The 17,623-nt window shown below is 55.9% G+C and overlaps 1 protein-coding gene across 1 annotated transcript in view; it reads right to left on the bottom strand.

Annotated features, from left to right (window-relative positions):
* SLIT1 (slit guidance ligand 1) overlaps nucleotides 1–17,623 on the bottom strand; it is a 58,598-nt gene that overhangs the window by 29,909 nt on the left and 11,066 nt on the right. The window contains exons 2-4 of the mRNA XM_040071247.1: nucleotides 16,477–16,548; nucleotides 16,115–16,186; nucleotides 15,394–15,465 (exon numbers count right to left, since the gene is read on the bottom strand). Of these exons, the coding sequence (XP_039927181.1) occupies nucleotides 15,394–15,465; nucleotides 16,115–16,186; nucleotides 16,477–16,548 (216 nt within the window). The remainder of the gene's footprint in view (nucleotides 1–15,393; nucleotides 15,466–16,114; nucleotides 16,187–16,476; nucleotides 16,549–17,623) is intronic.

The raw sequence follows: 17,623 nt of genomic DNA, 5'->3' as shown, positions 1-17,623 counted from the left end.
GTGCTCTGGTGCCAGGCTCTTCCCCTAAAAGCAGAGCAGAGAGCAGGCGGTTTGCAAGGGAAAAGGCCGGGAGCAAAGGCAGGGAACACCACCTGATAATTGCCTGCAAACTTAACTTGCAAGTGGAAGCTGCAGTGCCAGGCTTTGAACAGGGCTTGTTTCATGTACCTGGTGTTCCCTGGTGCTCTTGCTGCTCCCTGTGCATCCCATCAGGCACGGGAGAGGGGATGAGGACAGAGCGTGTATTTGAATTTCACACTTCAGAGTTGATATCCGAGTGGACCGGCTTGTATTTGCTGCACAGCTGGAGACAAGTCAGGGAGTGGAAGGGTGAGCAGGGAGACAAGGGCTCACATTCCCAGACCCTTTAATGCTGGGATCAATCACCTGCTCAGGGATGCTCTGCTGCAGTGAGATGAAGAGCTGTACTCAACTCCTTCCTTGCTACGGCTCCCATGCTGCAGCTCGCACCCAGGGTAACGCTGCCTGACACTGGAGCACCCCTGGGCTGGGGGCTCTCCCCACACACTGCTGCACTGCCTGGGAACTTCTGCTGTGTCCACACACTGCGGCACACACTGCAACCCATCACCCACTGCACCACGTCCGCCCTCCCTCCAGCATGCAGGCACACTGCACGCACACGTGCTCCATTAATCACTCCTTAATTCTCACTTTCCAGCCTTTGCTATTTTCTGCCCGCTCCTGTGTCAGCACACCTGGAAGAGCAGCACTGTGGGGAGCAGCAGAGGCGAGGACAGGGTGCCTCCAGGAGTCCAGCCCATCTTCTGAGGCTGGTGGAGAGACCGTTCAGTGCTCCTCTCCCAGCAGTGCTTCCTTATGCACACAACATAAAGAGCACTCCGGGGAGGTTCTGCGGGGAGGAAGACCCTGGCTCTCCACCGCCAGGCCCAGGGACACAGACGTGTAGCCCCAGATTGGCCCGGATCTGCACGCTAAATGCCTGGACTCTCCTGCTCGTCCTCTCCCTGCAAGACCCAGCAGCAGCGTTAACGGTCTAAGTACATCAAAGCTGGGCTTTGAACCATTTCAATCAGACTGCCCACACCACCATGACAAGATCCCCTTGAGCCATCTGCACCTTCCCACAGAGCATCCCAGAGGCTTGCGAAGCAGAGCTGGAGCTCGGAGTTGCCCCAGCTGGCAGCCACGGGGACTCTCTGGGACACGGCTAAGGGGATGGACGCTCTGCATTCAGCTTCCAACCCAACGTCAGCCCTAAACCAGGGACCTGACCCCTTTTCAGGACAGCCACCTGCTTTCCAGGGACTCAGCAGCATCATCCCTGATTTTCCAGGGACACATTAGGGCACAGGGACAGCATATCTGTGGCCATAAAGCCACAGAACAAGGACCACTCTCTCTCCTTCAGCCCCTGGAGACCTCCCGAGCCCCCGAGCCCGGCCAGCTGAAAGGCTCTCCCATCTGCTCCGTGGAGCCAGGGCGTCTGCGGGGCCGGGCAGTACCTGCCCCTTCCCCGCCGGGCTGGGACATCCCCGCTCGCCGCCGCGACCCGCGGGCAGCTGCCTGAGCGGCCGTCCCTGCCCCACGGGCGGCTCAGGCAGCGTGGGGCCGGGCAGGGAGGGCAGCTGCCCACCTCCCCCGGGGAAGGGCCGGGAGGGGACAGGCGCCAGGCAGAGCCACGCCGGGAGGAGTCGCCCGGCTCCGCACGCTGCTGAGGGCGGCTCGGTCAGCTGGTGGATGGACGCAGCAGGGACGGGGTCCCACCTCCCGCTCTGCTCCTGGAGGAGAGGGTTTGAAGCAGCGCCTGCCCCGCCAGGCTGCGGCCTCTCCCTCTCATTATTTTTTTTTCACCGCAAGAACTATCTTATACCTTATCAATAATTCACAGGTACAAACGATAACGCTCGCTGTCATGGTCCGGGAGCCACATGCTCCCGGCGAGGGGGAAGGGGCCGCTTGCAATCGCTATTGTTAATGCCTGCGGAGCCGGGGGGAAGGCGGGGAGGATAAATATTTAACACTGTGTCTCCGAGCAAATGTCCATGACCGAGGGCTGAACATGGGTTTTACACAGAGCCGCTCCTGCCCTTGAGAGGGTCATTAGCATGTTAAAAGCCGTCAGAGCGGGGCTGATGGAAGGGCTCTGCCGGAGGGACCCCCGGCGCTCTGCCTGGGGGCTAGCGGGGATGCAAGGTGCTTTTTGCTGCTGCGGGAAGGCGGCGATCTCCGTCCCGCCCAAATTTCCCCTTTTCTGCGCACAAAGGCCGTGCTCTCGGCCGCCCGTCCGGGAGCGTGCCCATCTCTGCCCGCTGCCGCAGGGAGAGGCGTGAGGGATGAGGCACCTGGGGCAGCCCCAGGCTGGTGGGTGGCCGCGGCAGTTCATTGTGCAGAGGAATTACAAAGGGCACACAAAGAGCCACACACCACATTTTGTGTGAGCTTCCTCTCCCGGGCCGCCCGGGCCTTTCTTTTGCCGTGTTGAGGGTGAGCTTTCTGTGTAAATCCCCAGGGCACGGTGAGGGGAGAATAGGTGTCTTTGTCAAAGAGGCTGGAAAATAAAGGGAAGAAAAAGAAGCAAAAGCACAAAACCCAGGCCCTGCAGTGGCAGGCTGCAAGGACAGGAGCACAAAGATTCCCAGAGGGTGTAAAGACAGTCCTACAACCAGGGGATCAGGGGTCGGCAGCCTGCAAGTGCCCTGCCCATGGGGGCACCAACAGCTCCCCACAGCATCCTCCCGCTCTGTAAATGTCCCCAGATATGCAGCCACGGTGTGACTTCCCCAGAGCTGTGTCCTCATCTACAGCGCAGTTTCACATTCTCATTATTCCAGTCAAAATTTTGGGCACTGACAGACAGGAAAGCCCCATGCTAGGGTAAGCAGGGAGCACTCTGTTTTAGTTGTCACAGGAGGAACAGTTGTGATGGGCAAGGGAGGAGTGTAGGGAAGAGAGAACATCTTCGGCCACCAACAGTATTTGCCCTGTGAACCCCAAGCCAGAGCCCCTGCACAGTTCAGCCAGCACCTAACCAGGCAAGGTACTCTAGAGCTCATTAAATTAAAGCAAAGCTGTCTCTCCCTTTTACAGTGCTAGTAAAATATATCTCTGCCTAAGATGCTCAGACAGGACTGCAGTGCAGAGGTCGGGAAGGCCACGGCTGAGCATCCCCTGGGGAGAGCGTGGGAAGACCGGCGCCGGTGGATCTCCCCCAGCCTGGCTGAGAGCAGCAGGGACAGCCTGGAACCCCCCCACACCCAGCAGCCCCCCGGCCGTGGCAGCCCCTGACGTGCCTGTTCAGACATCAACTCACATCATCCCGGATAGAGAAGAGCCTCTGCAGCCGGCTCTGCTCCGCCAGCCTCACAAAGCGGGGATGCCTGTGGGCTTTGAGAGCAGTTAAGGACCTGGCCTGTGTTGGAGGCACTGGACTTACATCCCCAGTGCCCAGAGATGGAGAGCGGATGGGGTGTCATCCATCACCCAGAAGGGGACACTTTATCACTGGGACACCTCTGAGCACTCAGCCCAGACCCAGAGCCCTCCCAGGGCTCTCCAACTGACACTTCCAGTTTTCACCACTGGGAAAAGAAGTACAGTCTCCTTTGCAACTTCAAAGGACGTTCAATTCACCTCTTCCCAGCCTAGTGTTCAATGGTTAATTGCTCTCTGTCGTGAAAGAGACAAATTTAATTCTACTTTGAATTTATCTAGTTTCAGCCTGCAGCTATTGAATGATTTTATGCTTTTTCTCTTTTTTTTTTTTTTTTTAATTAATGGCATCCCTATAATTAGGCTTTTCCCCATGCAGGTATGCAGAGATGGAGATAAATTTCTCTCCTAGCCTCCTCTTGCATACACTAAACAGGCTGAGCTTTTTAATTCTTTTCACTGGAAGGCAGATTTTCCAGGCCTCCAATTATCCTGCACTTCCTCTCTGAGCATTTTCTAATTTCCCAACATCTCTCTAAACTGTGGGCCCTGAAGCAGAAACTATACTTAGCAGAGGCCTCTCTCCTGCCCCCCAAAGTGGCAACTCCCCAGTACCCAGAGCTACTCGGCGCATCCATCACTGCCCGGGCTGGAAGCCCGCATCCCAGAGCAGGCTTACACCGTGGCTGCTAAGTCCTTTTCAGTGTAACCGCATCCCCAGACGCTGCTCCCCGTCTTGTAGCTGTGACCTACATTTTTTTTTCCCCAGCCGCATGACCTTGCATGAGGATGTTTTCCAGTGCAAGTGTTTCAGGCGGAGCGTCCCCGCTACACCGGCATCCCGCCCGCAGCGCCAGCCCCGCTCCTTTCACCTGCTGGCTCATGTTTCCTCCCAGACCGAGTTCTGGCACTGTGCAGGTGGTTTCTGCCCAAGCTACATCACCCTCAGCTCACCCTCAGCTGGTGCAAGGCAGAAAGAGGAGGCAACGAGAGACCAGGATTTCGGGGGGTGGTTGGCAAAAGTCAGTACTGCTGCCAAATATTCGACCACGGCAGCTTTGTGGAGATGGTGAACGTTAGTTCACCACCATCAGACCCCCGGTGCACCCTGACGGAGAGGTGACCACGGCAATTCCCCCCGGGATTTCTACCATGAGGAATGCCGTCAGAAATGCTACACAGATTTTTGCAGAATATTAATGTTTTCATTGTGGTATCTTCCAGGCAAAAGCAAAATGACTTGCAGAAGTCTCGGTATATCATGTCAGCACAGTCGCTACTTATCAACCCAATTTGTCAGCTCATCAAAAAAAATGATATCAGGTTTGTTTGACGAGAGCAATTTTCCATGTGGATTGGCATTAATTATCCTTTAATTCCTCCCTGACTGCCACCCGTATCGTTGTTGTAGCGAGGATCGGTGTCAAGCTGGAGGCAGAGCAGCGGCTGCCACCGTGGGGAGGCATGGCAGGGATGCTCCATCGTCACTCACCGTGCTCCGGGGGTTAACGGCCTCACCCTCACTCCGGAGGTGACAAAGTGACTGATGCATAAAGGCAGTCACATCCCTCCCTACACAGCCCAGGTCCTGGGCAGGGGTAGTTGCTAAGAGACAAGACCAGGATGAAGAGAGTCAAGGAGGATGGGGGATTGGAAGATCCTGTCCTAAGGAGCAGGCTCAAATCCACGAGCTACCCGTGTGAAGAGCAATGTTTGTGCAACCACCCCTGCCAGAGATGGGGACCTGCCTGCACCACGAGTCCCTTTCCTTAGGCAAGAGGCAGCCCTAGCCACAGGCACAGGCTGGAGCAGCCCCAGGAGAAGCCAGTATTTGCTTTCTCTCAGTTAACGCTCAGACTGAGGAATGCAGGGTCACCACCTGTGTGGCTCCCTGGGGAGGCAGCTGTGTGTGGAGGGATGCAGGGATGTCCCCTTTTGGCTATGCTGTTTATTTTCTCAATATTTGTGGAAGGAAACAAGAGCTGGGTGGGGGAATGTGGGGCCAAGGATGGGCTGGAAGGGCTGGCCAACAGAGCGTTGGAGGTCAGCCAGCACTTCCCAAGCACCCTATGTGTCCCTGTGACAGCCAGCCAGGGCCCTCCTCTGTCACCTCCCTCGTGGATGGAGAGTGTGGCTGTGGGTCTCCTTCCTGAGCCTTGCCTCATTCCCTGGCTCTGGCATCTGCTTGGATGCAGCTGGACACATCAGAGCAAACCACTGCCTTCACAAAAAAGCTATTTTAGGGTGAGTGGGCTCGTTCCCACCAGGAGCAGGGCTTTGCCAGCTTTCAGTAGCAAAAGGTTCTGTGTGATGCTCGCTTCTATTAAACCTGCCTGCTCCTGTAGCCCTGCTCCCCCTAAAAAATCCCCACAAAATGATGTGCTGACCTACAGCACAGGTGATATTCCCAGCAGATGACTGTCTCACAGCTTATATCCTCCTCCCTCTCTCAGCCATTAATAAAACTCAAAAGCAATGACCTTGAAGTCCCTGCCAGTGACACCAAACCCCAGCAGCCCTTCACTTCCACACTCTTCATCTCATTTGGGACTGACACGCTTCCAATCAAGGCTCTGCCACCAGACAGGCTGCAAACACATAGCCCTGGCACCACATAGCAGGTCTGGAAATGAAATCTGGCCATTGGTGAGAGGCACAGCCCTTAGAATGATGGGCAGGGCTGTCACCACGTCTCTAACCCCTACAGATCCACGAAATGCAACTGGCAGGGCTGCACAGGCAATTTAGTTCCTGTCTCTGTGACTCAGTTTTCCATCCGTAAATACAAAAAATATGCTGACTTCTGCAGTGGTGGGGATGTTCAAATGAGCAAGCACCCGCCCCAGGCGACTCTAGAGCCTAGGATGTGGGCAAGACTAAATATTATCATTCCTCATTGCAACCAGGACTGCAGAGCAGAAACTGATGCACCAGTGGTGCTGCCCCGGTGGGCTGTATTTGCAGTGTCAGCTAATGATGGAGCTGAGGCACCTCTGAAAGCTGGAATCACACACAACATGGTTGTCCTCAGCCCCACATCCCCATATCCCCAGAGCCTTGCAGCAGGGAGAGTGGAGCCTGCTGCACCCCATGCTCCGAGCCAGCCAGGGAAGGTGCTTCCTGTGGTGCATCTGCCTGCTCACCCCCATCCCCTGGGGAACCTCAGGGCACCCCAGACCCATCGGCACATGCTCAGAGCAGCCGCCTGCTGTAACATCCCAGCCCCAAGCTTCTTACCAGCGGCCCCTGGCTGGGGTTGGGGTTGTGGGGGTGTTTCCCAGTCCAGGATGCCCATCTGGAACCCATTAGGCACCTTTAATCCCCCTCATCCATTCTGGTGCTGTCTGAGCTCCCCCCCACCAACACACACAAACGCTGCCATTCAAGCAGTTAATTTAAACAAATTCTGCCCAGCCGCCACATCGAGAAGCGATGAAAAAGCCAAATGAAGCAGCTCAAAGCCAAGGGGAGACTGGGAAAAAAAAAAAAAAAAAAAAAAAAAAAAATAAATAAAAAAAAAAAAGAAAGAAATAAAAGAAAAGAAAGAAAACCACTCAGCACGGCGGGGCTGATACCCAGAAAGACCAGCTGCATCCTCCCATCCCAGGCAGCCCCAGTCCTCCCCTCTCACAGGCAATCAGATACCATGCGGGCTGTGTAATTGGATGGCAAAGGATAGAGAGAGACATCTTAAAGCTTGGGTCTAATCTCATTAGCACCCGGCTGCGGGGATGCTGTGAAATCGTAGGATGCAGGAATGAGCAACATGCTGAGCCCGTGGGGAGGAGAACAAGCGAGCTAGAGCGGGACGACAACACCGGGAGGTGGAAATGCCTCCGGTCAGACAGCAAGAGCTGGAAACACCGCCGAGTCCTGGGAATGCAGCCAGCCCCCTCGCTTGCTCCTCACTTCCTTGCTCGTGTTTACCCCACAAGCACAGATGCCCTCTCCTGCTACACGGCCCGGATTTTATCCCTATGATTGGTAATTAATAGCGCCAGCGTTAATTGCCGGGCAGTAACAGCCTGGCTGTGCAATAGAGAGGAGCTGCCAAGGAGTATCCCAGGGGTTGAACACCTATCCCCCAACCCACACCCATTCTGCATTTCCACCGCTCTCGCCTCAGACACGCTGCCGCATGTTTTGCCTGGTACGTGCCGGACAGGGGCAAGAAGAATCACCAGACAGGGGCATCTTTCCCACCTGCACTCATCTGTTTGGCCTTTACAGCACTTTAGCTGTAAGGAACTTTACCCACATACAGCACTGGATAAAGCTGTAAGGGATTTAAATCCCAGTGCTCCAGGCAGCCCGCTTGGGCAGAAAGTTGTAGCCCACCAAGCCCAACTGCTGGAGTCGGGGTTGCAGGCTGCGTGCTGCAGCACCAATGCCAGAAGGACCACAGGTCCCTTGGGAGCAGAAGAGAAAGAGCACGGCACCGGCACCCTGTTGGAATCAGTGGTGGACACCGCTGACAGCTTGTTTTCATGGCAATCCCAGCACGAGAGATGAGGGGCTCCAGCACCCACCCACGGGGAGAACAACCAGCAAATGCAGCTTAATTACCCGGCTCTGCACAGTCACACGTCTGTGGGATGCACGTGCAGTGGTACCAAGTTATAACTTAGCCTCAAATCACTGCATAAGACTTTTTTCTTCTGCATTCTGGAACTCAAATTACCAGAGGTTAATTCTGCTCACGATTCTTTAATATCACTTTGAACCCTTCTACTATTTGAGCTGTGAAAACAGGAGGAAGGAAATGCCTTTATTCTGTGCTCAAAATGGATGGACAAAGGGATCAGCTCCTCCAAGTGCTCTTTTAACTCTTTCAGGGGACCAAAGGTGGCCAAAGGCTGAATGTGGGACAATGCAGGCAATGAGCTGTGAGGCAGGCAAAGAATAAATAATTCCTGTGTTTTAGTAGCTGTGTAATTAGCACTGCTGCTCAGATTTAAGAAGGCTTGATTTTTCATTGCTTTTTCCCATGGGCTGCAAATTCCCATTTCCCGGTGCACCACTGGGAAGCTGGACAGGGATGCTCCGCATGATTCCATGTGGAGGGGAGGGCTTTGCTGAAAGGGGCAGGGGGTTGAAAGCTGCGCCTCAGCACAGACTCGGCCCCTTTTGCTTTAATAACATTCCAAAACCCAAATCCAAGCCTGCACCCAAAGCAAGACAGAGGGTGAGCCCAGCAGAATCGGTGGCCCAAGGAGAGAGCCCCGGGAGTGGGACTTGACCCTGTGCATTGCCAGGGAAACCTTGGAAGCCTCTCAAGAGCCAGAAAACTGGAGCCGGCCGTGAGTCAGGAGCACAACGGGGTGCATGGAGGGAATGGGGCAGATTATCTCCAGGCAGCCGTCTGGCAATGCCCACTGCTGGCAGCCCTGGCTCGCGGGCAGGACGATGGCACAGAGCAGAGCCGGGGCATCCCTGTGCTGGGCTTGCACCAGCGCCCCGGTGGGACAGGGCCCAGCTGGTGGGAGGCAAAGAGGGAGGCTGCTCATCTGCAGGTTGGGGCATGGTTGCTACCCTCACCCCAGTGCTCCTGTGCCTCTGGAGACTTGCAGGTCAAGTCCCGAAACGCTTATGGGAGTGCTTAAATATAAAGAGATCTTAAGAATGCCTTTAATTTGTGAGGCTTTGAGGTTGTCCGCACTCAGGATCCCCCAGGGAGTGTTACTGCCCTCTCCCCACCCAAAAAGAGCTGAGTTCTGTGGCACATTAATGATGGAGGAAGAACGGGAAGAGCAGCAGGCAGTGAGCTCTGCCCCTGCACAAGGGTGCTCCTTCCCAGCAGGGTGACCCAGCACAAAACCCCAGAGGGATCTGTACGGATGCTGTCCCCACGGGCCAGAAGCACAAGGACGTATCAGCCCGCCTCGGCTTGGCCCTTCTGCACCCCCCGAGCCCCGCCAAGGCTGGGGTGCCAGGAGCAGTCCCTCAGCGCCTGGCAGCCCGCCGGGGAGGGGGCTGGCCGCCCGCCCGCCTGGCAGCATCCTCCCCTAGGTAACCTCCCCACCTATTAGTGGCACATTTGTTTCCCTGCGTTTCCTTAGAGCTGTCACGAGCCACACTGACTCTTTGTTCCCGGGGGCTGCAGAGAGGCCTCCCCTCCCCTTCCCCTTCCCCCCAGCTGGTGTGGGGGGGTGTCTTGCAGCACACAGACCCCGCGGCTTCCCCCTCCCCCCGGCGACGGGGGTAAACACGCTGCCCCTCCTCATTGGTATTCGGGGGGACACATCCCAGCCTGGCCCCCCCAGCCCTGCTCTGTCCCCAACAGAAAGAGCTTTGTCGGGGAGCGCGATGGGGTGCGGCACCCGGGGTCCAAACCGTGGGCACGGTGACAGCGGGGACACTTGGCCCTCGCCCGGCAAGGGGAGGGGGATGCTGCTAGAGGGGGAGTTGGGACAAAATGAGGGATGCTGGGGAAGGGGAAGCAGGGAGGTTTGCTCCAGGAAAGCTGCTCTCTGCTCGGACCGTGGCACTTTGCTCCTGGACCGCAGAGCTCCGCACAGAACGTCAGCACACGCGCGTCTGTGCGGAGAGCAAAGGGCCGCGCGCCCAGGGAGCCAAAGCAACGCTGCTCCAGCGTGGGGAGATGAAAACACAATGCTGTGCCCGCAGGCCCCTTCCCACGCAGCGGCTGCAGGCTCCTGGGCACTTGCCGAGCTCCAGAACCAGCACAAAACCTTGCAGGAGGGAGTGAACCTGAAGCAAAGCCCCAGCAGGAGTGACTGTGGGAGCTGGGGGCGGGTGTCTGGAACAGGAGAGCCAGGGCACAGCCGGAGCCAGCCCACCACACTGACCGCATTTCCAGGGAGCCAACCAGCAGGCAGGCACCAAATATCCCCCGCTAAATTGAAAATGGGGCTCAGGCAGGTCTCCCCCCCTGGGAGGGAGCAAAGCTGTGGCACATTCATTCCCCAGAGAGCGTCCCCACCTGGCACCCACACCTCCCACCTGGCACCAGCATGACTACCCACTGTGGGGACACAGGACCGCTCCTTTACCCAGCTGTCACCAAGCACACATTTTTTTCTCCATCTCGGCCATCCCTCTCTGGGGGTTTTCCTGGTGCAGCCCGAAGAGGAACGGTCACTAGTACAGTCTCGCAAGCAACACCTCCCACGCTCAGCCAGCCCCATCCGAGCAGGGCCTGTTTTGTTATTCCCTTCCCTGACAGCTCCTTTTTCACTTGTCACCCTGTTTTGCTACTACTCAGCTCACAGCTTCCTCTGGCATGGTTGTGATCCTCTCCTTCTTGAAGGATGTCATTTGCATTTTCTCAAGTTATTTAGCAGCCCTCCATTTTTCCCTGCCTGCTTTTCTAAAGGCAGTTAGGGCTGGGTTTAGCCCAGGGGTAGGTGGTGCAAGGAACCAGCCCCAGGGCTCTCCAATATCATCTCTCCTCATCAGGCAGCACACCCAGCCGTGGTGCTCTTTGCCACTCAGCTCAAAACTCCCGGATCTTTAAACACCCCTGGGTCCACGGTGGGTCTGAACCAGCCCCTGGTCCCCCTGTCAGCTCCCAGACAGAGGCAGTCACAGAGCATCACTATTCCTCTGCAGGCTCTGGCTGCAGGAGAAGAGTCTCACGGGAGTGGGAGCGTGACAATCCCCCCAGCTCCTACAACATTTCACTTGTCCCCGGCTCAGAAAGTCACCAGCCCTGATTGAGATGTTAATGCTGTTTCCAGGGAGCCCCTGCCCTTGCAGACTGAGAGCAGCACCGCAGCCCTTCCCCCTGGGCTTGGCTGCCAGCTAAGATGTGGCACCATCTCCTTCACCATTTTTGCTGGCATGGGTCCGACAGAAACTGACAGCCTGCGGCCCATGTCCTAAATCTTCCTCCTTCTGGAGACAAGACTTTTTCCCCCCCTACTCTCTGCTCACTCTCTTTCACTCTGCCTGAGCAAGGAGCAGCTACTGCAGCTTTTCTTGAGGGAAACCACTGGGCAGCCACTCCCATGGGGATGCATCCATCCGGGATTGTGACTCCCCTGCAGGAGCAACTCCCCAGGGCTCCTCACAGCCAAGCACCCACTGCTCCTCTCCTCCCTCACATCAGCTCGGCTTCCCTTGGAGAAAACTATTTATTTATAGCCATCCTGGCTGCCTTTAGCACATTTCAACAGCCCATGTCTTTGCCTCCCCGCTGATGTGCCCGCAGCATTTCTGTCCTCACCCTGCTGCTACAGCCACTCCAGGCTCCCCTCTCCTCCTCACATTCCCCATCCAGAATGCCCAAAGGGAGCTAGGAACAGCTTCAGGAGGAGGTTTTAAGGGGAGGTGAGCAGAGAAGGGAGAGAGTGCTACAAAACTCCTTTCTCATCCGTCCCCCCACTCTTCCCAAGGAAGCAGAGAGAAACTCTGCTTTTTCTGTTGGGGGCTATTGGGAAAGCCAAAAAAAAATGCCAGCTCCTGCCAGCTTGGGAGAGAGATGGTGAAGGAAGGTCTACCAGCATGCCCTTGGCTCCTGGAGTGCATCAGGGCTGTACAGGAGCACAATTGCTGAGCCAAGACGTGTACAGCTGTGGCACACTGGGGACCAACACCGGCCACTGCAATAGAAGAGGTCACCTTCTTGCCTGGGTAATCCTCACTGGAAGGAAAGATCCATCTTTTTATCAGCTCTCCACTTCACAGGGGATGTGCTCTTCCCTAGTGAGCTGCTGGGGGACCCTGGCTTTCCCCCCGGAGCCCACAAAGCTTTGTTCTTCCGTCCAGTGCTGACAGTTTAATTAAACCCAGTTTGAGAATGGGTCACTGAGGTCAGGCGCTCTCCAGCGAAACCTCAGATCAGCACCATTTCCAGCCACCGGGACTGCTTAATGAGTTACCCGCTCACTGCGGGGACATAAATAAAGGAGGCCGTGCAGGGGGTCCCCCTGCCTCCTGGCCCCACTGCCAAGGGCCCCCCTCCCTATCTCAGACTGAAATGGGCTCTGGGCAGGCGTCAGCTCAATATTCCCAAATTCCAAGGGGAAAACATTCCTCTCCAGGCGTCTCACCTCCCCCATGCCCTCATTTGAGGTTTGCTTTCCGTTGGTCCTTTCCTGCCATTCCCAGTTTATTTAAGCCCCGACGGATCAGGTTTAACTCCGACCCTTTCCATTTTCCTGATGCACAAATGCTCTTTACAGCCAAGTATCTAATTGTCACTCGAGCCGGGCTGGGAGACCACAAAGTACCACCAACATGGCTCTGACATTCAGGAGGTGGACAAAGAGCTCCCCATCACAACCCGAACCTGAGGGACTCTTCTTGTCTCCTGAAAAATTTTCATCAGGTTCAGTGGGAAAGGTACAGTGGGAACCTGCTCTATGGCTATCACATACCCCTAATTCAATAGACTTGCCTTCATCTTCTGTGTTACCGATGTGCTGAAAAAGATCCATCAGGACTATGTCTAGAAAAGGCTGGAGCACCCAGGCCAGCACCCAAGGGCCCATCTAAGGAACCCCCAGCAGCTCCTGCAATCCACCCCTGGCTTTCTGCTTCAGCTGCCAGACAGCCTCATTTCCCAGCTAAACAGATCGCAGCCTGCCTCATTCACTCAGTTTTTGCTACTTCAAGACCTCCTAGTGCAGTGGTCTGAGGACATGAGGACCCAGCAAGGACTCCAGAACTCGAGAAGCATGCCATGGGTGGCCGCAGTTGGCCGGTCAAGGGGAAGCCAGTTTGCTGGAAATGATCTGGAGACCAGGATTTACAAGAAAATGGTGCTTGGTAACAGCCTTCTTTTCCTAGACCACCACAGGACCCTGCCTGTTTCAGGGCAGGGAGGGGGTCCTGAGCAGTGGGGCCACCCCAGATCCATTTCAGCAGTTAAACAAGTGCAAAGCCCTGTGGGGAGGCTCCAGTTTCGTTCAAGGAGAGCTGATTTCAATTTAGCTTAAACCTGTTCCCCACTGACTCATACCCCTGTAGTCTGACCCGGGTTTGCAGCAATTTCAGAGTGTCCTTATGACCTCCCGCACTGGCTGGAGTAGCACTGGTCCAGATCCCACCTCCCGCTAAACCAACGTGTGTGTCTAGAAAAACCACCCAGGGCACCCCCTGCCCTGCCATCCCCCCAAAACATCCCTGAGCACCTCAGCAGCTCGAGGAAGCCTCGAGGAGAGGGAGCAGCAGATCCTCTGGCACACGGCAGAAATGGCCAGAAAACCACTTCAAGACAGAGTGGGAGGGAAAAGGTTTGAAATAACCGCCACAAACAACAGGAAGAGGCTGAAATGCACCTGAACATGAGGTGGCTGCAAGGAGCATGTTGCATAGCCCTCTTAAACCCTTGGTGGCATGCACACCCCATGCACACCGTGGCACAGCCCTGGCTCCACACGAGCCTGGCGGCTGTGCAGGGGCACACTGTCTGTGTGGGAGACACACACGCTGCTCTCCTGCATCTCCGCAATGAATTGTTAGGGTTTGCTTGTTGAAAGGGACCGGTATTAAAATCTAGAGAAGATTAAGAAGGAAACACTAATATTGGTAAAATTCTTTTCTTGCCCACGTTTCTGTTCTGCAATGGGCGGCTGGAGGAGGATGGGCCCTTGCTGGCGCCACGATACGGCACAGCTGAGCTCAACGAATGCCGTTTGATAATGAATTGAACGCCTGTGCTATCAGCTGCCATTACCTAGGCCCATCTTTGGCACCTGTCCACCACTTCACACATCCCATGCTGGCAACCCACACAGCGTTTTAACCCTTCGTTACACGCCTCAGGCTGGACTCTGGGACCGACTCCCTGGCACTGTTGGAAGAAAATGGTTCAGACACAGCCTGACTGCACAGACAGGGCTGCCTGGCCCCAACATGGCCATGCCTGTCCTGGGAACGTCTCAGCACATTTAGTTATTTCATCCATTCCTGCCTTGCCTCAGCAGGGACCTGGCATCCTCATGTCACAGCTGATCAAGGGAGATACAAGATGCAGCAAGCAGAAAGCTTGTGTCCTGGCAACCACCACCCCAATCCACAGGGTGTAAGCTGCTTCTCTGAGTGATGGAGAGCACCCAGCCCCAGTCTGGCACGCACCCTCTCCTCCTCACAGCACCCTTCCCAATGTATGTGGTGCCTGACATAGCTGAGAGCCTGTAAACACTTTGTTTGAACAATGCTGGCACTGCTGAAAGCACCATTGCCTGAGCAAAACAGCCCCAGGCAAGGGAAACCCAATATGGAACAGAGAATATTTATCAAAGCCCCAGAAGCCCTCCCCAAGCAGCCTGCTGCTTCACAGAGGGAGGAGGAGCACAGGGATCTGTGGAGCCGGGGCTTGCACAGCAAGAGACAGTCCCTAGAGTTGTTTCTGCAGGTGCAGAGGGACGGGCAGGGATGGGGACAGGTAGAGCAATGCGAGGAGGGAGTAGCAGGCATGAAGGGCTGAGTCTGCCCCAGGCAGGGCTTCCCCCTCCTTCTCCAGACATCTACAGAAAGGCAGCTCTTGAGCAGGGCTGTGGGGCTCCCCTGGGCAGAATGTGACCCCCTTAGGGACACCCTCTTTCACCCCCCTTTCATGAGAACCTGGGCTAGTGTGTAAGGGAACCCTGCTCCAAAGCTGTGATCCACACCCAGGGAGGAGGCTGAGGAGCTCACAGCACCCCTCCACCTGACACTGTGCAGGCACAGCTCAACTCTGCGGTGCCAGACCCAGCCCAGACTGCCAGCACCTCATCCCATATTCCCATGTGTTACAAGGACACCCTTAACACCGCCAGTCTCAGGTCTTCTGCAAATCACAGCCCATTTCCCACAGACCGTGCTGCATGCTCGGGTCACACAGAAACAGGGTGCATTCCCCTGCCACGTGCTGAGCCTTCATTGGACAACACACCAGTAACCAGCAGCACACTCCCCGCAGGAGCAGCACCCTCCCGAGACACCAGTGCCCCTGCACACCCCATGGCAGCCCCCCAAGTGAGCCCACACCGCTGCTGGGCAGGGGGCCCCGTGGGCACACAAGGCACTTACAGCCGCGACAGCGCCTGGTTGTTCTGGAAGAGAAGCTCGGGCAGGGTGTGCAGCTGGTTGCGGTTCAGCCGTCTGCAGGGAAAGAAGAAAGGGTCAGGGTTTGGGGTACAAAGCAATGACCCCATCTGCAGCCCAGCTGGATGTGTCAGGCAGAGCTGGGTACTTCGGCTAGCTCAGAGACGCCAACAGAGCAGAGCATCCCACCTGGCAAGGACACCCCCATCCTGCTCACCACAGTCCCAGGCAGGGACAACCAACTGGGCACTAATAGCCCTGCTCACAGTGTTGTAATTACATGCAGAGAGGACTCCAAGCTGTTAACTGCTGACTGCTGCTTAACTGCGCTCTTAACCTGCTGCTCGCTCGGCTCCTCATATTTGCTCCAGCAGCTTGGGATTTTTAAACTGCTGAGCTATTTTACTGAGTACTGGACCAGAACTTACAGCTCCCTTGCTAACACACAGGACACAGCTGATACAGCAAAAGTCATTCGTGTTTAACCTGCTCCTCACTTCAAAAGCATCAGGAAGAACTCTAAGATCTACAGAAACAGAAATAGATGTGCTTCCCAAACTGTAAAATACCACTGCCACGCAGAAGAGAAACTGTTTGAAGTCAGGCAGCACTGATACATTAGGGTTTAAGGGAAAAAGGAAAGGATGCTCTCTGCAGCTAAATCCAGCAGCCCCTCACCAACCTCCCTCCAGGACCAGACACTCACAGCCGCTCGAGCTCCTTCATGTCATCGAATGCCCCACGCTCCACCATGCTGATCTGGTTTTCCATCAGCTGCCTGCAGAGAGAAGGGGTCAGCTTTCTGGAAAAGTGATTCCCCAGTGCCCCCATTTCTTCTTTTGACCCAGGGCGTCTCACTCCCATTATCCCCTCTCAGCACAACCCAGACTCTTCCCACTCTCTCCCAGCTGGAAATCCACCATGCTCAGCCCAACACAATACCCTCCAGCCCTGCTGGCTGAAGCCCACAGAAAGAGGCTGAGTAACTCCAGCAGCCCTAGGAGGGGCCACAAACCAAGCACAACATCCACCAAGGTGGGGGCAGCTGGCCCCCCAACAGGAACTCACAGGACACGGAGCTGCTTCAGCCCAGCAAAGTCATTCTTGTTGATTCGGGTTATGTTGTTGCCATTGAGCTCCCTGCAGAGAGAAGAGGAAGAAATTAGCAGGGGAGCACTCAGGAGGTAGCCAGGCACTGGGCCTCCCAGTACCTCCCCAAAAACGGCAGGCAGGGCCCAAAAGACAGTAGGGGCTGGTGCAGTTCTGTGGCCCCTCACCAGGAATGGCCCCTGGCTCCAGAGAGGACCCTGATCCCCAAGCAGAGCTGGGCACACAGAAGTCTGGATGGCTGCGGCTGTGTGAGCTGGCATCTCTCATGGGCCATAAGGCAACAAGGGGCAGGGGCTGTCCAGCTCCTGCCATTATCCTTGCATCACAACTGGCTCAGGGCACAGCCATTTCACACCTTCTTCCTGGAGAAAAAGCCACACTCAGGCTTCACCTACCAAGAGAAGCTCGCACGGGACAAGCTGCTCTGTGGCATCACTCTCTCATTCAAAAGCCCTGGGTGAGCACAGGGACAGGCAGTGCAGCCAGAAAGGAGATGCTTCCCCTCCTTGCTCATTCTGCTAGTGGAAATAAGAGGTACCTACCCCCACTCCACAGCCTTGGTCCTGCCCAGGCTCTGCTGAGCACCAGGACAACACATGTCACTGCTGGTCACACTTGTGGCAGGGCCTCTGCTCCCAGCCTGCCGGCTACACCTTCCCAGCTCTCCTCAGCCATGCTCTCCAGCATGCTCCTGCTGGGATTATCTTGCATTAAAACACATCAAGCCAGAAGCTGCAGAGATTTGCACCTCGCAGTCAGCTTTGCAATGTCTTTCTGCACTGCAGGATGTGATTACTGTAGGAAAAGCAGGACCATCAGCCCTGGGACCCACAGTCTGTGCAGCTGGGGATCACTGTGCAGCCCCCTACTGCAGGACACATTATCCATGCTTGGCATCACAAGGCATGGAAGCATTGGCTTCTTGCCATAAGGCCAATCTGCCCAAGGCGTGTGCTGGGGATGGAGGATGCCCACGCAAAGGCAGGGCTCGGGGAGGGCTCCCAGGCTGGAGACACACTGCCTGCACTGAACACAGACGCAGAAATCAAGAGGAAAACAATTTACTACAGGGGAAGTCAGCCCAGGGAAGGATGAGCTGCTGGAG

Source organism: Hirundo rustica, chromosome 8 (genome assembly GCF_015227805.2).
Source record: "Hirundo rustica isolate bHirRus1 chromosome 8, bHirRus1.pri.v3, whole genome shotgun sequence".
NCBI classification, from domain to species: domain Eukaryota; kingdom Metazoa; phylum Chordata; class Aves; order Passeriformes; family Hirundinidae; genus Hirundo; species Hirundo rustica.
Note: the sequence above shows the minus strand (reverse complement) of the source record. Positions and strands in the feature narration are given on the sequence as shown.